The following is a 20,297-nucleotide window of genomic DNA, read 5'->3' on the forward strand; positions in this document are numbered from 1 at the left end:
CACTCTTCCTTTCCTGGATAAACTGTGTCTTGCTTGGTGCTAACTCGCTACTTCACACTGGCACACTGGCTCCCACACACACAATATAAAACTTACTTTGATTGTTTATGCAGCACCTAAGATTTGGTCTTACAGTCTTTTCAGGAAAACTCTTGGTAGAAATTGCTTTCACACCTTACACCTTACAGTTGGTGATCAGGCAGGTCAAATATGACCAGCTCAACAAACTGTAAGTAACATCCAAGCAGTGTTTTATAAATACCCAACAATGGGGATTGAAGTGGGTGATCTATGGCAGCGACTGCAGCTCCGTGAAAGAGGCCAAATTTCATTAGATACACTACAGATTTAGAGCATACAGTATGCTCTCGTTTCCTCTGCCACAAGTAGCTCTCTTACATGCACTTGCACCAATCCCTGCTCGCTGACATCATCCTGTCTGGCATGTATCACTGTGTATTTCTTATGGTCGTGTGTATTCAAAAGCATGTTGAATATATAATAACTTTATTCGACTAAAAACAGTAAAACCTGGCAGGGCTCTGAGAAACATGCTGCCACTTCCACAGGCTGAACGCACAGCTCTGTGCACATCAAAATGCAGGCTCGAGTTTCTTTGAAACGGTGTTTCCTTGGAAGCAGCGCCGGTGCCAAAGCTTGCATAAGGGTGTGTGCTGAAAGCATGTGTTACTGGCATCTAATTCTGTATGGAGTAGGAGGCTCACTTAAGCTTCTATGTTACATCAACATTATAGCAACCTGCCCAATATTGACTAGGGACCCGGTTTTACAGCCAGAGCAGCTCTAACCAGTCCAGGCCTGGATCAAGAACAGGCAGAAGTGTCTGGATGGGGGGATACACACAACCGTGGCACACAGCCCACCTGGAAACATGGGTCAAGGAAATCAGATAAATACGATAGATGGCTAGATATAGATTACAGATGTGAAAAATCCCTACTAAGTGTTTGACATGGCAATGACTATCTTGTATCATCTGGAATTATCTTTCCCATTGTTTCGTTTCCCATTCTTCTTTGTTTTCCCTATAAAAAAAAAAAAAAACTTTCTGCACTTAGCCGTGTCTGCCTTCCTGGATTGAGTGATTAATTTTCTTCCTTTGCCTTAGAAAGTGCTGCTGCAATGCCTGTCCAGGGTGTACCCCGCCTCCTGTCCAATGATCGCTGGAGACCTTGCGAGTATAAGCGCGTATAGATGGACGGACGGACGGACGGATGGATGGTACTGCTGGCTCAGCAAATGTCAGTTACCTTGAAAGTATCCCTGGCTCACTCACACCTTCTGTGTTTATATTATTTAACGGAGCTACTGGTTGCCCTCAAGTCTGTGTACTCTTCATGCCAATGGGAAATACTCGTTGCCAAGTAATTCTGATTTTAGCTATGTCTCTTTTGCAGATGGAGTCACTGGTAAAAGAAGCGCTACCTTCAACTTTGTGTATTCTTTGCACCTCCTGGGCGACGTTGGCTCAGGAGGAGGGAATTTGTCCTGTAGCTGGTGGGTTGCCAGTTCAAACTCCATCTGTCTCAGTCGTTGTGTCTTTGAATGAGACAATTTTTTAATTTTTAATTTTTTTTTTTATGCTCATAGAAAGGACTCCTGGCTTATTCGCCAGTGTCTTTTTCCTGGACGAGACGGTTTTTGGAAGAGGCCATTCATGCTACACCTTTGCATATTCTCTTCCTGGTTCAGGTGTACACCTGTGTTTTGTCCAATGAGCACTGGAGATAGTCACCTCCACACTCCTCTGCAAACCTGCATGGACAAGCGGATATAAACAATGGATAGATGGATCGTCCATTAGCCGAGCTTGTTTGCTTGTTAGCTTTGTTTTTCCATTCCTTTTGAGAGGACCATTGGGTCAGTCACCCTGGGTTTAAGTACATCTCTGTCCTGGATAGAGTCAGGGTAATTAGCTATTGCTGTCATTACCTCTGCATACCATCTGTATTTCTTTTCAATGTAAAGTACTTTCAGCACAGTGCTTCTAGGTTTGGATGTGTCTCTTATTTCTACCTTTAATGTTGTAAACCATGTATGTTTTTCTCTACAGCAGAGGGAATTCTTGGCTCTGTGCTTCAGTGTTTAGCCGTCTCTCCTGGTCCAAACAATTTAATAATAAATTCCCGCCATTACTTTTCTATTTTATCTTTATTTCTATTTCACACAGAAATCCCTTTTGCCTCATTGTGTTATAGTACATATAATAACTAACAGTGTAGAGTGAAATGATTTGGGATCTTCTGGATTGTCATTTACCATTAAATTTTTCAGTGTTTACAATCTGCCCATTTGTTTTGTCTGTCCCTTAACATTGTATTTGTTGCAAACTGCCACAATATAAATGAAATGACCCGAATCACTAGACGTGGTGGACCAACAGACAGACAATCCGATTTATAGTGTTATTCATCCAATTCTGAACAAAAGCCAACTTGAAGAACTTTCAAGAAAAGACTCAAATCTCTGCCCACTTAAATATATTCTCATAAAAAAGGTCACTGCAATTCAAGCTTTAGTTTGGGAGATGAAACGACAATCTCCAATCTTGGCTTCAATGTTGACTTGATGATAAAAGGGCAGACTCTAAAAACAGAACAGAACAGGCCAGTCTAAAAGAGAGGGCCAGCACCCTAGCTGGAAGGTAAATTGACTAAACATACAGATGAAAGGCTCCATTGCCTGTGACAATCCAAGATGCCTGTGGCAAAGATGATGCAATTTAGCACCACTCCAGTTTAATCTTGTTTTCAATTTTCGGGCAGAATCTTTGTAATGAGACTTTGTGTGTCCCGAGCTTTGAGAGCAGAATACCGCTCCCTGCAGATGTGCTGTCAGTGAAGAGCCTCCCACGTGATTTGCACTTTTAAATATTGCTTCACTTTTTTCTGGAGGCGAAACGAGTTCTTGTCATTAAACATGAGCGCTCTCACGTTAAGTACATGGTAGCCTTTTCAATGCGTCTCTGTAAATGTGTCGTTTCAGAGTCGAACTTTTAAATAACAGTCCGTCACAATCAAGCTCTTTCAGAGTCAACTCAGAAAATACATTGAATCTTAGCTCCATTTTCAATTGATTTACTTACAAATATATGAAAATGATTGCAGTAAGCGATCGAAGTTTTGATTCTTGGACTTCACCCAAAAAGCGTTGTTTTTAATATTTTGTCTTGCCATTGCAAAACTTATAACTTATCTCAGGTTTAGGCTAAATAAATCCTTATTTAGTATCACACTTTAATGATTTCTAAAAAATAACACTAATTTACATTTGACATTTAAGATGTAAATGGTTTGAAAAACACAGTGATTTTTTGTTGTTTTATTATGTTACAAGAGTTATAAATTAAAGATCTCTAATGCTTGATTCTGAACTGAAGTTACATTTCGTGTATTTTCCAGGAACGTAGAGCCATTTTATAGCACAATCACAAAACTATGTTGCCTTCAGTTGTGATAAAAATGCTGTATATAAAAATTTGACTTTTTATAATTTTAGCGCTTTAAATTTGGGCTTCTGTCTCTTTAAGAAACTCTTGTTCTTTCTGAACCTCCGCCTTCAGGAAGTCATCACAACATGGCTCCTCTATTAACCCTTTAACAACGTTTTTACCAGTGTTGCACTGTTAAAAACGCAAAACTGACATAACGAGCTCAACAGCTGTGCAGACTAGCCAGCTAATTGGTGCTGGCTAGTCTGTAGGAGCCGAGTGGGGGAGTTACATTCCAGGTATGTTTTGATGAGGGAATAACATTATAACTTGATGTAAAGCTCAAAAAAGTACATTTTATATAAGACTTCCACACTGAAACATGTTCTCCTAATTGTGCACTGAGAAAATAACTAAGTGGCTCACCCACTATTTTCAATCCCCACCTGCACATTTTGATAATCTTTAAGTAGTTTCCCTTCTTTTTGATGGAGAGCAAAGGGATGATGTGAATCTTAACACCATGAATAATTACCCACAGCAGGCCTGAAAGTAGATCTGTTTCTCTGACATTATTTAGTTACTGTCACACAAACGCTGTCGTCTCTAATTTGGTGTGTTCTGCTGCGTTATATTTGGTTTTGAGGTCAATCTTTCTAAACATAACCAGTTCATGCCAAAGTCTGCTGAAAGCTAGGTTAACATTACATCAGCGGTTCCACTGATGTTCCATCTGACTATTGATGACATATCAGCTTCTTGAATGAACATTGCAGCGTTTTACCATTCGTGACGTCAAATTGAAAACTAAGTGGTTGCACGACACAAACCAACTTTTGAGGTACACAAATAATAGAATACAATGGAACAAAACAATGGGGAATGTAACTTGAATAAAATTCAACAAACAGGAAAACCATGAAGGTGTCTCCACTGTTCAGTCTCCATTTTCTGTCCATTTGTTATTGGTTTGTTTTGGATGATGGTTCACCCTCGGGTCAGCTCTGTCCGTTTCCAAGGAAATGCGCTGCTGCTTAACTGTATTACTCTGTCACAACTATCTGTGCACTGAAACAGGCCCAAGGGGCTAAGAGGTGATTGTTTGAGCATACGTGTGTATACTGGTGTGAGAGTGTGTGTCGGTGTGTGTGTGTGTGTGTGTGCGCAAGAAGAAAGGAAATCAGTGCAAACAGACTAGCAGATTGCCTCAGGTCAAATGTGCTGTACTGGTTAAGTGGACATCAATGATGCAATAGCCACACACCCACACAAACGCAGGCACATCGTACCTCTCAGGTTCATCTGCCGTGCCCCGGCGGTGAAACCAAGAGCTCTTTAATTATTGATGGCGCTCTTCCGTAAAGCACTGATCTTACATGAGCTGCAGGCTAACGTTATACCCAGCAGCCAAACAAAACATTTAGCCAAACTGTGATGATCTCCAACCAGCAAGGATACCTCTACCCACCAACCTCTAGGTACGTTACAGCAGAAGTGGTATTGTAGATCAACCGATGTTGGTTTGAACCCAAGTAAACTGATGGGTTTGGTTCAGAAGCTCAAAGACAGGAAGTCTTTGAGCTTCTGAAATGCATTTTTCCTCAGAGTCTTTGAGCTTCTGAAATGCATTTTTCCTCAGAGCTGCTGGGACAACAGCTCTGAAGAGCTGTTGTCCCAAAAAAATGCAGAAAAATGCATTTTTCTGAGGAAAAATGCATTTCTGCCCCGTCAAGCCCAAGTTAGCTTCTGCTGAAGAGACCTGCGACCGCTCGACGCGCTCCGTTTCTTATAGTAGAGGGAGTTATAAAACACAAAAATGAGTCATAAGATGCACATAGCTGAGATGCAGCAGATTCAGAAGACATTATCTGGCTGAAGGAGTTATTGGTTTTCTGCTCTGCTTTAAGCCTTGTAATATGTGTGGCTGCCCTTGGCAACGGCAACTCAGCTGCAACTGCGCAAAAAAAAAAAACGCATAAAAACAACAATCGGACAGTTTAGTAGTGAAAGGAGTGTACTTTTAAAAGTGGATGGATTTGATTTGTAGCAGTTGTGAAAGAAAATGGACTGAAACAGAATTGAGTTTTGTCTGAAAACAGGCATTAGGGCCATTTTCACATAAAGCTGCTGCTTTTTATGAGGCGTCTTCTGTTTCTTTCTCAAATTAAACGCAATGAAAAAAATCAATAAAAAGCTTTTCTTCACAGCAGCTTCTTGTCACACTCAAAAGAAATCCAACTTTTAAGCTAAATATGTTTTATATATTATAAAGTAAAAAGTCTTTCCTCTTTTTTTTAATCAGAAAGTGTCAAATCTTGCAATTTGTAATTCATGACTACATGTGTCCTAAGACACTAATTTGACTTGACAAGGGAAATTATGTGAGGAACTTCCTGACCTGTGAAAAGACGTACAGCAGGATGTGGCCATAATTGTGGTCTAACACACGAGGGTAGCAAGGATCTTTCACACACACATATCAGACAAGTTACTGTCCCCCGAAAACAATAAACCTGATTTCTCAGTGGATCATGGAGCACCTCGCTCAAGCTACCTTATGCTTCTGGAGACTCTGTGCAATCTGTGGGGCGCTCTATTTAGAGAGTCTGGGTTGACGATCCCGACTGACACACTGACATATATCCAGTTACAGAGGCCAGGCTCTGAGTGCCCAGCAAGAGGCCAGGTATGTAAATGGAGTTTCACACTTAAAGAGCTGACAAGCAAACGACAGATGGCAAATAACTGCTCCTACAGGGAACCAAGAAGAAATGGTGGGAAGCTTCACTGTGAGTGTCCTAGATGAGTTTAAGAGCTTACGGGGCATCTTACTTATTGTCGTGGCTGTAAAAAATGTCCTTTGTACTATTCATACAGTGGCTTACCCATTGAAACTTTTCACAATTTATGACAAGTATCATTAAAACTTAAAGATGGCAGCATCTCTTTTGGTGAAACTGATATAATTATGGAGAAAAAATGGTTTTCACATCAGTAAATGTGTACATTTTGTTAGTTAGGAATTCCAGCGCAATTGCGTCTATTAAGAAATAAGGAGAACTAGTTTGCAAGATGCACATTTATGCACAACAGAACCACTGGGGTTATAACTCCCATGTTCCCTGAGGAGCTTTTTTCTAATCTATTAACGTCTGGGAGTCATGAAGTTGTAAGATGGACTGCAGTTCAGGATGAAGAGAAGTAAAGGTCTGAATTCAGCTTCCCTCACTAAATGTCAAAATGTCCAGAGGGCATTTGACAATGCCTCCAATCTGCTCACCAGGAAGGGAGCGCATGAGTGACTGGAAGTGTAAAAGCGCTTTTATATGAGTGGCAAAGCGTCTACACTTTTATACAGGATGCCAAAGAAGTGGAAAGAAGGCACAAAAGGTTCAGATTAAGAATGTCTTCAGTGGCACTGACCACAAAAAGCATCAACAGAATAGGGTTTAAGTTTGGCTTTTCTGGGTTTGTAAAGTGTCTCCTTGAGATATTTCAGTACCGCTTGTCTCAGGTGGTGCCTTACATGACGGGACAGGAACACTGACGCCGAATTAACCTTATTAACCACCTGCAGCTCTTCTGATCGCACCGGGACTTTTGCTAGTCTTACCCTAGAACTCTTTCTTCGGAAAGGCGCGAACACCGAAAAAGGTTTCTCTCCTGAGAGAGCCCAAAATGACACACAACCCCAATTTCCTTTTCCACAAATTTGTTTGGGATTAAATTATCCTCAAACCATCTAGACGCCGCGCCAACACTTTTCAGCTCTAATTGCGAGGGAAACAATGCCAATTAGTTAAGTAAGATTCAGCTTTCCTTCATCCCTCAATAGACTGCGACATTTTTTTATACGAGGACGAACGAGAAAGGCTGGTAAACAGCAACAGAGGGCTGAATGTTAGAAATCCATTCTGGCGCCATTTCATATGTGCTGAGGTCTAATGACATAAATGGCAGCAAACAAATAGGAGGGAACAGCTGGTACTCTGGTACTTACGTCTGTGTCGGGCCCCTTATCTGCCCCCGGGCAGGAGAACGTGACCAATTCATGGCACCTCTTGTGGACCACAAAACAGCAAACTGCAGGGCAAGAAAACAGGACATAGTCAGGAAAGAGATTCAGAGCAGCAAACATTGGAGAAAGACACGACGAAAAGATGTAAAAAGCCCTAAGGTCTAGTGTTTATAAATGATACATTGAGATACACCAAAAGATTGTGCAAAACAAAGTAGGAGACCTAAAAAAGGGTCACCTTACATATTTTTGAAATGGCCAGTCATCCCTCCACGTTTGCTCATCTTGTGCAAACTTTACACACAAACTCAAATATTAAAGTCCCAGACCCACTTAAGAAACAGGTATGAACACTACAGAAAAAAAGTGTTGAACGTTGAATGTTTTTTCATGGTTTAAGGTCACTACAGCGAAGGTACGATCTCCCTTACTGACCAATCTAGAAGTAGGAACTGCTGTCTCACTAAAGAAAACCCTTGCATAACCTGCGTAGAAATTCAGCTGATTGTGGAGAAAACAAAATGCATTCATAATGGATATTCAGGACAAGACCGTGAGGTAAAAAAAAAAAAGATTTTTAAAAAATAACATAGATATGTATTTGATTTATTTGAGGTAAAGCTAAGTTATTTGACATGTGTCTCCATCTTGACTGAAACGTTCACAGGTATAAACATAAATCTGGGGATTTTTAAAATGATTAAATTGTGACACTTCTGGCTTTCTGTACATGCTGAGGTCCAAATTGTTGAAATTTTAGTCTTCTGCTTGTGTGATGTTTAAATTTGAGCTCCGTGTCATTCTGTTAGCAGTTCAGGTTCAACAGCGGTCCCTTAATTTCCTTCACCTCCACCCACAAATCCCGTGTGGAGCAGTGAGAAGACGTCTGGTAGGAATGCTAACTCGGAAAACAGCAGAGAACAATTAAAGTTTACAAGCTTCCCAAAGTCACCTGTTAGCCCTGTTCCACCGGCAAAGACGCACAACATATGTCTGACAGGAACTGCTGTGTGTGTTGGCGCCATTAGAGCCAAGGACACAATGAGAGAGGCTGGGGTGTACCTGCATCTTACGGCGCATCAAGTGTCTGATTTTCAACAAGTAGTCCTCAGATGACTGCAGGAATACAGTTTCTTTATATCAAAGTAATGCAGTGGCTGCCTGAGGGACAGACTGAAGCTGAATATTGTCCTCTCTGTGCCTGTGGCGCACCAAATATTTTATACTTTACCGGAGCGGCTTAAACTCAAAGTCATGTCTGCTGCCAAACCCCTTTATGTTTGGGGTGGTGAGTAATTTGACGGTTGTGGGGCCCAGTTTTTGCCACCAAAACCCGTCATGATTGACTCAACACATGATGGATTTGTGTGTCGTCTGCATAGCAGTGAAATGAACTGATGTATTTATAGAAGCAGGACCACGAGAATCATGCACAATGTCAATAAAACTGACCCAAAGACAAAACCTTGTGGGACTCCAATGGCAACCGGCGGTTCTTGGGAAAGAGAGTTTTCCTACTTAACAGAGAAGGATCAATTAAATAAATGTGAAGTGAGCCCTAAATCCCAACAACATCCAGCAGGCGACGTAACGAAACCAATGCGCCACATTTACTGCAACGCAGTCGAAGGCCGATCGGAATCAGCCTTTGATATTGTCGCCCTTCTCCACCGCCCAGCATTTCTAAATACACACAGACACAGTTGGCTGTCATGCATCTACTGAATGCACATCCGGGGCCTCATACTTTGAATCCTTGTGCCTACACGCTGTCAGAGCGCACAGAACGGTTCTGTATGTCTAAGTGCTAGGTCGCCGAGTACACCAAAGCTCACAGCCAATGGAAGCAGCTGAGTCAATGTGGAGGAAGGCGCCTGTCACCGAACTGCCTCACACCAAGACAAGACAGGAAGAGGAGGCCTGACTGGGCATCATAAAAAGAGAGAGAGAGAGAGAGAGAGAGAGAGAGAGAGAGAGAGAGAGAGAGAATAATAAAAACTATTTATTTTTCCCATCTCAGAGCAAATGTGTCTAATAACTGTTAGTTCTACTTAAGGACCTTGTTGAAAGAAAACCCTGTTTTGTTTTGTTTTTTATCTTTGACAAGCTAACGTTCAAGGCCAGAGCTCACCTCCTGAGCGTCGACATCTGCTGTTTTCAATGGTCTTCGTTTCTAGTCTCTACAAACGGCTTTTAGTGATTTCGTTTACGTCAGCGACGTGATGCACCGGCCTTGGTTGATCGCTTCATTTCATTCCCTCTAAAAATACCAAGATTGGTTCAGAGATAAGTTCAGAAATTTAAATCCGCTCGTCTTCAACATCGAACACCTCTGGGCTTTTACTGATTTATCTGAACTGTTCTCTCTCCAAGATGGAGAGGTAATGCAACTTGCAAGATTTATAAAAGGAAGAGATGGGTCTATAAATTACATAAAAAAACATTGTTGATGTTTTCTTCTGCACACAAGGGTCAATAAATTGCAAATAAGCTCAAATATACACAAACACTGATGCTAAAGACTCCACAATATTGTTTAAATTGACAAGACTATCAGTAGTCAGAAACAGGCCTGTGACGATAAATTGTCCCAGAAGTCGTTGCGATAAATGACAACGTTGTTGTATTGAGACCTTCTTCAAGTAATATAATTGTAATGGCATAATAACACAAGAACACATTAACAAAGGTGAATAAACTTTAAATTCTAATGAACATTTAAACACTGGAACTGGAAGACGTTTTAAATATCCAAAATAAATAAACAAAATAACAAAAACAACAAATAAGGTTGCTTTCTAGAGGCAACTTCTAAACAACTCTAATGTCTAAGATCTAAATTTAATCTCTAATTATTCAGAAATGTCACTTCTTCGCCAAGGTTTGTGTCTTCAGACAAAATGAAAATTGATATACGTTTCTTCACCCAGAAAGTCTCATACAGGCAACAACTTTAAAAGAAAAAAAACACTGAAACACAACCGTCACTGGTTTCATTAGAGACAGTTATATACATCATCATGCACTGAGTAAGGAGCAAGCTGCATAGAAAGACCTGCAATCAAAACAACTTCAAACTCAAATGAATTTTGCTGCTGCTCCCCAAATGGGCAAGCAAAATGGCCGAAACGTTTACGCTCAAATGAGACGAACTGTTTCATCCCTGCTGTGGTGCTGGTGTCACAGTCACCAGTCCATCACAGGGTGCTACATAAATAAATATTGTAGAAAAAGAAAGAGAAAGCATGCTGTAATTTGGTGTCAAAGTCAACTGAGTTAAATCTGTCTGCTGTCGGTCCTGCAATAAATCTGCATCCACTATTATTAAAAATATGCCAGATAAATCTGATGTCGCTGGTAGATTATTAATCATAACTCATGAAATTACCATTCCTCTTCAGTGTGATAATCTCCGCTGCGTTCGGACCACATATTGCATTTTTCTCATAAATAATTCACAATAACATGCTTTGTTTGGCACTTAACAGCAACATCCCCATATCACATAGCGGCTCTGATCTATATATTTTTTTTAATATATGTTATCTGCTGGATGGTTAAAAAACCAAACGAAACGCATTCCAAACGTTTTACATCGTCACGCCTTATCTCACAGTGCGCTGTTATTTTAGATGTTTGAAATGTGGGCGGCAAAGATCCTGTCAATATTTACCGTGTTCTTTGAAATTCAGTAGCCACTAATTCCCTTGGAAAGAAGCTTTACACTCCACACTTCACACTAACAGGCATGTCTGGTCAAATATGAACTCATGGATTTGACCAGGCAGGGATGGGAAATAAAAATAACGTCCTTTTCAACAATACTTTATTCACTTTAAAGCAAAAATAAGGCTAAAATGAGCCACTTTGATTTTCCTTTGCCATGTGAAAAATTCCAGGAAAAATGTTTCGCCTTTCTTTATCTGTATCGTCGTAAAGCACACCATAAATTGTCTCATATGAGGAACGCCACAAAAGCGGAAGGTCAAAGGTTACTTCTGCAGCAGAGGATGACTTCATTGCTTTAACCACTTCAGCTCCAATGGAACTATGGCTCATAATGTAAGTGGCATCAATGTGTCTGTCTAGCTTTTCACAAGAAATGTCTCTGGTCTAATTATTGTTAAAAGGGGAGGGGAGACTAAAACAAAGAAGAACTGAAATGAAAAGCTACAAGAATGCTGCCACAAATGGACCCAGACCAGTGGAAGCCCATATTAAGACTTAATGAGTCCTTTATTGGAGGCAGAGACGGCGAGCAGATGGTATCTTCACGTGTGATTCTCACATTGGAGCACAAAGATAAAAGTGTGAGAGTGATGAGGGGAAAAGCAGAACATTCTGCTTTTCCAACAAACATTTTTAAATCATTTAAGGTTTTATAGTTTTCAATAAGGCAAAAATAGATTTTTTTTTAAGTAGTTAGAGCGATGGGTTAAGAATATCTGGAGGTGTTGCTGCTGCCTCATATGAGCTGTCAGCCACAATAAACTGCACTATTATCACAATAAAACATTAAAACTAAACGTTAAGCAAATATGGGAACTCCCTCAAGACTTACACAGGTGACAGCATTAACTGAGCGCGTTTTAATGAGCCATTCAGTGAACAATACAACCATATAACTACTGAAATAATCCACTAATTACTGACTGCTCACAGTAACTATAGCAGAGTCTAGATTTACGGCCCGAACCGAAATTAGTCGCTTTAATCTACATATAGTTTAAGGGGTTGACAACATATTACGTTGAGAAAAGGAAGAAAGGAAGAAAGGAAGAAGGAAGGAAAGACACTAAGGGGCAGACGATATTTAGACTGTAACAATGGCAGGACACTGGATAATAAATATGTCCTGCTCCGCTCCTATCAATCACACATCCCAGATGATTTGCCCTTGACTCACCCTGAGGTTAAAGCAAGATGGAGCTGGAACACGTTAAACACAAGCTAACACAAATTACGGTCCAATCAGTGAAAGCTTAATTAAAATAATACGTCTGGTTTACATCAGGTTCGGGCTTAGAGTTAATGCTAATTCGTCGGGCACAATGCGTACCGGCTCGGGCTGGGTCAGGTTGGACTTTTTAGGTAGCTGGCAAGATAACTAACAGTGCTTTTAAAACTGGAATGAAAGTTAAAAATGTAGAAATAACACAGAGAAATTTCCAAATCAGTTCAAGAACTGCTTTAGAGAGCCAGGAGTTGAGCTGGAAACCTATGTGTATTGACATATACTTTAATGATGGCAAATCAATACAACCTCACCCTCCCCCCCCCGCAACACAGACGTCTCGCATCACCACCAACCCCGACCCGCTGGACTCGCTTTGCCTCAGAGGAGCAATCAGTCAGCCCAATCCACAGCCAGCATGAAACCATGAAACCGTAACTCACACCACTGCCAGCCAACAAGCGAGACAGGCAATACATTTCAGGAGCAGAGAACTTCCATAACTCATCCCGAACTGGAAGCCGATGGGACGCGGCTGACCCACTTCTCTGATTTAATGACAAAAAAAACCTTAGATTGTTAATGTCGGAGCTGCAGGGAGCAATCTTTTTATTTAAGAGTCTCTGTCTGACACATGAGTAAGGTGTGATGCCCATCTCCTGTTTATTCAAATTTAGAGATGACTCTTAGTGCTTAAGTTCTACCAATATTTATTAATATCCACTAGAAAACATTTGCTAAGTCAATAGTAGAATCAATTTTAAAAACTATGAAGGCTCAACATGGGAAAGTAAAGACTAAAGTCTTTTTTTAAAATGTTGAGGGGAAATTGTGGCGTCACAAATCTTTGAATACCAACAGCTACTTTTATTTCCAAAGGAGGTTAAAATGTAAATAAGCAGTTGCAAGCAAAGTCCTGCCCACTTCCTGTCAGCATGCAACCTCATCTAGTAAAGTAAGTCTTTACTTTATTATAGGCTAGAGCTTCAAGCTCAACACCCTGTTGTATTTGGTAAGCCAAAGCCACAGAAGCTAATGAAGCTAAAGTTCGAATCAGAGATCATTTTCAGATCCTTGCCCTAACCATTTGTTTCTGTCTCTGTGTTATTTTTGCCTTTAATCTCTGTAAGTTTACCGAGATTTATCATGAAATATTCACCTAGATATGAACTTGCCCTGCCTCTGCTTGGGTCCTATTCAGCAACAAAACTTGACATTAGGACATTCTTAAGTTTCACAATTTTTATTTTTTGATGAAATTCTTGTGTTAGAATTTCATTTAAAAAAATCTAAGAATTTAGAATTCTTAGAATTCTAAGAATTTAGAATAGAGTGAGGCATCTCATTTCATGAACCACATCTATTACGACAGCTAAAACATTAAACTGTGAATGGTCCCATTTGGCCAGGACTTCTAATTATTCTAGCCCTCATTATGTTGGTATCCCAGTTAAATGATGCGCTGCTTTTTTTTTTTTTAAATCTTGGTTATGATTTTCTTGCCATTCCTAATGTGCTTCTCAAGTTAAACACTGATGCTAATCAAATTCCACAGCTGGTTTTAGGAGTGTGAGACTTTGCCTCCCCTGCAAAACGTCGGGGCCTGCTTGCTTTGAGGGAAAAGACGGAAAAGGAGGTCAGCTGAGGAAAACAAGAAAAAAAAAAAAACGATTAATGAGGTTGAAACTCGGTGTCTTCTGGGGTTCTCATTAGCGGCCAGCTGTTTGTGATTGGTTTTCCCAGTGGCCTCGCTCGGTGGGGCGACACGAGTTTCACACACGCACCGCTCAACGCCACCGATGCCTCTATCAGGAGGCAACAACACAGTAATGTCGATAATTGTACCTGAATTATGCTGAGATCATTATGAAAATTGATTGCTACTTAATTTCTCAATTAGGAAAAATGAAAATAAATAAATACAGATAAATAGCGAAACTTCAATGCAACTAATACGAGAGACACTTTAAAAAATTACATGTTGAGCTCTTCAGGGGCATTTCTTTTTATTTTTAAAAACAATATTAATATTATAAGCTATGACAAAAAAAGTAGTAGCAATACATCTGCAGCATATGAGTCATGCAAAATGTCATAATTCAGACATTTTAAGTAACTGTAAGAAATCAGGTGTCAGAAATTAACTTTAACTTAAAATGAATTTTTGATGCTGAAGTACCTCAGGACAAAAATAGCATCCTAGTGATGTTTGACTCATGCCACTGAAATAACTGTGCCATCAGTCACACTGGATCAACAGGATTTACACAGAAAGTAGGAATTTAATGAAGCTCTTTAAATGATTACTTATAATCTATTGCAATCATTTTATCTCATATAAGATAAAATAAAGGAAGTTCACTTTACAATCCACTTCAGAAAATTTATTTCAAAACTCCTTTTTTTTTCTCCAGACAGGAAATTACAAGAAAGTAATGATTTAAACTGAATGCTTATACATGTGGAAATGTGATTTAAAGCAGCTGCACCTTTCTAACCCAAACCGATCTAAACCAGTACGAACTCAGTCGGCTTAAAACTATTGAAGGTGATTCCAGCAGATTATCGTCGGTGAACATCCACGGAAACATCTAAAACACGACTGATTTGTTCCAGTCGCAGATCTTAAGACTGATCACCGTCACGGCTACCGTTCACTTCCACTTTGTCGTCTACGTCACTGGTGTTACGGCTCGGGTGGAAACCAGGGTTGAACTGGCTCTGACACACACGGTTTGCAGCTCGAACACAGCTGGAATGATTCAAGATGTCGAAATACTTCAAAAGTTGCTCATCTCCCCTGCAGAAACCACAAAATCTTACCAAGTATTTTTTTTTTTTTTCAGTTTATAGTGAAAACATCTTAGTATCCGTGAACTGAGATAAAACTAACTTTCAAGTAACTTTTCAGCAAGATGTAGGCGTTTGTTTTAAGTCAATGATTCCTTAATATTGATGAAAGAGTGCTGATGCCACAGGAAGATTGTTTAAGTTAGAACAAGACATTTTTCTAGTGGTACAAGAGGAAAAATCTGTCAATAGAACAAGTTTTTTTTATCAATATTAGGGAATTATTGACTTAAAATAAGCTTTTATATCTTTCTGAAGATGTACTTAAAAATCAGAACACTTGAGATGAGACAAACATAAGACATTTTCATCATAAACCTGATGAGAAAAAATACTTGGTAGGATTTTTTGTTTTCAATTAAAACATGTCTCTTACAATATGCCGGTTCAAAAAAATGATCCCACAACCAATTGCCAGTTTTGGCTTCCTGGCAGCATGCAGGCATGTTTTAAACATGTTGCTGAGCGTCCAAGCAGCTGATCCAGTTCGGCAAGTCAGGCTGCGGTTTAAGCAGGAGGGCGTGGTCCTGCTTGTCCCTCAGCAGTCCGTCTTAAATTCACGACAGGATTTCACCACAGCCTCTCTTTGACTCGGCATCGACCCCTGGGAGAGCAGCTGAACACCACCGCTGCACTTTACTCTGTTTATCATCGTTACAGGTGGAGCTAGAACCCGGTTCCCATGCATTTTAGACTTGCACCATCCATGGTATTTTTTCATAACACCATAAAAAAAAATCAGTTTGATAATCCATACTAGAGCAAGACAATCCATCTATAGTGTTATGGGTTTTCCCTGAAATTGCAAGTGGTATAAAAATAAATCTCAGACAATAACATGTATCCCAATGAAGCAAGAAAATTAGGAAATATACACATGCTAATGTTAATACGTGTGCATATGTAGTGCATTTATGTAGCCATAATTCACATTAAATACTTTAAAAACTATACAAAACATAAACTTCCATATTTTCAAATGCATATATATGAATTTTATCCCAGTTATAATACCATATGTTTAGATTCAGTGTATGAATTTGGTAAAGTTATCAAGCTAGTTATCTTTTATGCTGGCTTGAGGTGGTTTTTGACTGAAGTTTTCAGAATGCCATCTTACTTGTCAAAACAGAAAAGAGCAGCAGAAGCATCAGCTTAACTCCGAATGACACTGCTGCACCTTTGCTTTTTTTAAGAAACTTATTTATTTTATTTTATTTTTTTAAACAGAAGCAGCTGGATATTAGTTACGATTTTCAGTAACGGAAGTAGTGGTAGTGAGACTGAATGCAGCCTGGATGACAGCCAACGTCCGTCACACTGGAGGAAAAGGAAAAATAATAAAGCTATTTTGGTTCATATTTCTGTGTGTGAAAGAAAACGTTTTCACACTCTTATAATTGCTGAAAGCGTCGTGGAACCAGAAGAGTATTAAGACCAACTGTAAAAAAGATACAACTGTTAAAAAAGCCTTTGAGACGATTAAAATCTTGGTCTAAATATGAAAAAATTACACATACGGATACTGAATAAATGTTTTTGCTACAGGAAAACCTCTACATATTGAGACCTCATATCTATATCCAATGTTATAATGGATCAGAAATTACTCAATTACTGATATTATGAAATTCGCGATTGCTAACGTGAGCTATAATTCAAATGGAACTGCTTAATTTGGGCGCAGAAAGGAGGTAACTATGCCTCCGATTACTTCACACAGCTCCCATTTTGCTGGTTATTGAATTAAGTGACTCTTACTGATGGGCACACAGATGGGCTTTCTTATCCTGGGATTTGTAGTCTTTTCATAAAACTGGTTTTGCCTGCTGAACTGCTCACAGTGTGTGTTTGTGTGTTGGTGTGTGTGAGTGAGAGGGAGTGTGCTTGTGAAAATCACTCTGAGGATTTTTTTTTATTTTTTTTAACTTCTCCAGATGCTGCTGCTCTCTGCTAACTGGCCCTTGATAAATGCTTGACTGAGTCCTTTCAGGTAAAGAAAGTCTTTTCACACATGACCGATTTGTTTTGAAGCGCCGAGGGGCTTTGGGGATTTAAAGCGGTTCATTCAATTGCTGCTAATGGCTTCGGAAAGAGGGAAATCAGCGGAAAATAAGGGTAACTCTGAACGGCGCGAATGAGTACAGCAGCACCGAGTGTCTAGTTACAAACGTCTAATGGAAGTGGCCGTGGCTCTCATTTCCTCCTGAACGCTGCTACAACTCAGAGTAAACTTTTGACAAAGTTCAGGACGCACTCGAGAGAACAGATGAGCCAGTGATTCCAAAATAGCGCCATCATTTATACACACGCAGGAGGGACGTGAAAGAGTGCGAACAGATTCATTCTCCCCTCGCTGGCAGGGCCGAGGCGCCGAATCAATTTTGTGCACGCGTAGCTCATTCTGATGAGAATTGAGCCGGCATAAAAAGTTAGTGTCTTTCGTTGCTCTGGGTGAGTTAAAAAGCTGCAAGCTATGAACTCTGGGAACTTTCGGTGAAGTGAGAATTTAACAAGCGGTCCCGTCTGAGCCCGAGAGGGAAATGACTGAACTCTCTCACCCCGATTCTCAACAAGTGTTCAGCAAATATAGCTACACAAACCAATCAGCACAGCGCCAAGAAAAAGTATTCAGACTCTAAGCTTTAGTCGTACTCTCATCATTTTTACAACCTCGAATCTCATTGGATTTTATTGAGATATGAGACTCAGGTGGGTCAACCTGAGTGATCAGTGGTTGCTTAGTTGTTTTCACACCTGGTTGACTTGGTTTGATTGGGGGGCTAAAATTTCAACATTTGTTACATTTTCAGCTGGTGCACCGCACTGTGTCAAACAATCCAAACCATTTGAAAAACCCATTCCCCCACACGCCTGTCGGAGGCGCTGCACCAAGAACCGCTGACGAAAACACCACAAAAAAAACCTCAGAAGAAGACATGAGCGCAACTTCCTTCACAAAGTAAAAAAGAAATGGATTGGCATCAGATTTTAGGTGGTTGTGGGATTTCTCTTGTCTTTGGTAAAAGACCGTAAGTCATTTCTCCTGCTAGCGGTAAACTCAGACCAAAATTAGTTAATGTTCAACATAATTTTAACACTGCTTTAAGGTGCATCCTTATCTTTTCGTTGTGTCCTTACTCGCCTAATTCAAGAGTGAAGCACAATCATTGCATGTCTTGAAGTGATGATGCCGTTTTGCAATTAGCTCCCATTAAGATGTCATTTAGAAATAGGGTAAGCCAAACACAACTGCACAGAAAAGCAATATTAGTTTATTAAAACAATCACCCCACAGCTAACGGTACCTCTGTATGAAAATAGAGAGGTAAAAGTCAATTTCAGGACTTTTTTCCTTTTGAAAGAAATTCCTCTTTCAAAACCTTGTAAACTTTTAAAACATAGAACAACCTTAGATAAACGATTCTTTGTTCATCTGCCCCAATGCAGATGAAAGCATGTGTTGCTGGTTTTCCACCAGGAGGACCTTAAAACAACTCTGCAGCTTTCCTTCCCAGCAGGCTTCCAGGGCCGGGCCCGGCCTCCTGTTCCAGACCCAGAGAGCAGACACAGCTGGCTGTAGTTTGGATTTTTTTCTCCACAGACAACTCGACACCAAGGCATACAGATTTTGGTTTAGCACTCAAGCTGCGGCACATTTAAGACCAGTTAGAGGCGACTGCAGTCTTTGGTTTTAAAAGGTCTTCCACTAAACATGAGAGTGATGTAGGTTCATGCTTTGTAAACACAAGCAAAGGTGGAAAGTACAGCTCAACGCAAGCTGCATGAAGGCATTACCAAGAGCTGACTGTAAACACTGGGGACATTAAAACGCCACATTATTATATTTATGATGAAAGCGGTATCCGTTTCACAAAGGGCTTTCCAGTCGCTCTGAGCAATCGGTCTCATATGGTGAATTAAATCATGATGGCCGTAGATTTAAACCATTTCATCATTATTTACATAATAATGACAATTTAATGCAAAGTTGGTACTTTTAATGCAACTTTTAGAGCAACTTTGCATTAAAAGTGTCATTATTTACCGAATTACACTTCATGACAACTGTCATAAACATTCATAAAGACTTCTTTATGTTCATGACAGGTGTTATGTCGTGTTTATGACAGTGTCATGTCAGTCTTATACTCACCCCTTCAAATAAAGTGTTACCAGGAAGTCTAAGTTGGGAGGGCATTTATCGTATCGCTTATCATTTATCGTGATAAATTTCTTAACGTGATGAGAATGATATTTTAAAAACTGTCCAAAACTGTCCGTATTGTTGGGATTGTTAAGTTTTACTATTTTCTCCACTGTTTCTTCTACGAGAGCATAAATAAGTATCAGTAAATTTAGAAATATAATTACATGTCATCACTGTGTGCAGTTTGGTGATAGAAATCACATTTCTTTGTGACTCTTAGTGACTAATGTAACAAACAGGTGTGTGTTTTAAGAACAGTATAGCAGAAATTAAACAATGCCTCAAATTATTAAATCAGTTTCTGAACTTGATATATTTTGTCTCACTGGGAAAGGAATGCATCAATCTCAACATTTTGGTCGATATCGATATCCAATATTAACATTGCTGCCATGGCTGGTACCATTACATTCTGTTTCTCCATCGTTTCTTCGCTTCAGTTAAACATCCCATAATTCTTTGCTGCATCACTGGCACATGCCGAAACAAATCCCACCTGATCCATCTTTTATATTTCTTTCCCAAAATTCAGACACAAGTGACAACAAGATGGAAATAAACATTGGTTATTAATATCAGAATTGCTTTACTTATGGGATTAAAACTGATATTTTTAAAATCAACAAACATCGTTCGATGCCGATGTTGATGCCAATCTGTAAAAACAGAAACATCCCTTCACAGCGACAAAGCAGCTCGCACTAGCTCCCATTGGGACTAGCACTAAAATTATTACTATTATCATTATATATCTGCTATTGAACCTAAAGACAGTTTAAAACAACAACTACATTAATCATGTGATACTTACAAT

At 39.7% G+C, this 20,297-nt stretch overlaps 1 protein-coding gene across 4 annotated transcripts in view; it reads right to left on the reverse strand.

Annotated features, from left to right (window-relative positions):
• prkcaa (protein kinase C, alpha, a) overlaps positions 1–20,297 on the reverse strand; it is a 148,089-nt gene that overhangs the window by 88,317 nt on the left and 39,475 nt on the right. For all 4 annotated transcript variants that reach the window (XM_015048708.1, XM_015048707.1, XM_015048706.1 and 1 more), the window contains exon 3: positions 7,452–7,534. In XM_015048708.1, coding sequence (XP_014904194.1) covers positions 7,452–7,534 — 83 coding nt within the window. The remainder of the gene's footprint in view (positions 1–7,451; positions 7,535–20,297) is intronic.

Source organism: Poecilia latipinna, unplaced genomic scaffold (genome assembly GCF_001443285.1).
Source record: "Poecilia latipinna isolate Pla-1442-1.1 unplaced genomic scaffold, P_latipinna-1.0 Scaffold900, whole genome shotgun sequence".
NCBI lineage: Eukaryota > Metazoa > Chordata > Actinopteri > Cyprinodontiformes > Poeciliidae > Poecilia > Poecilia latipinna.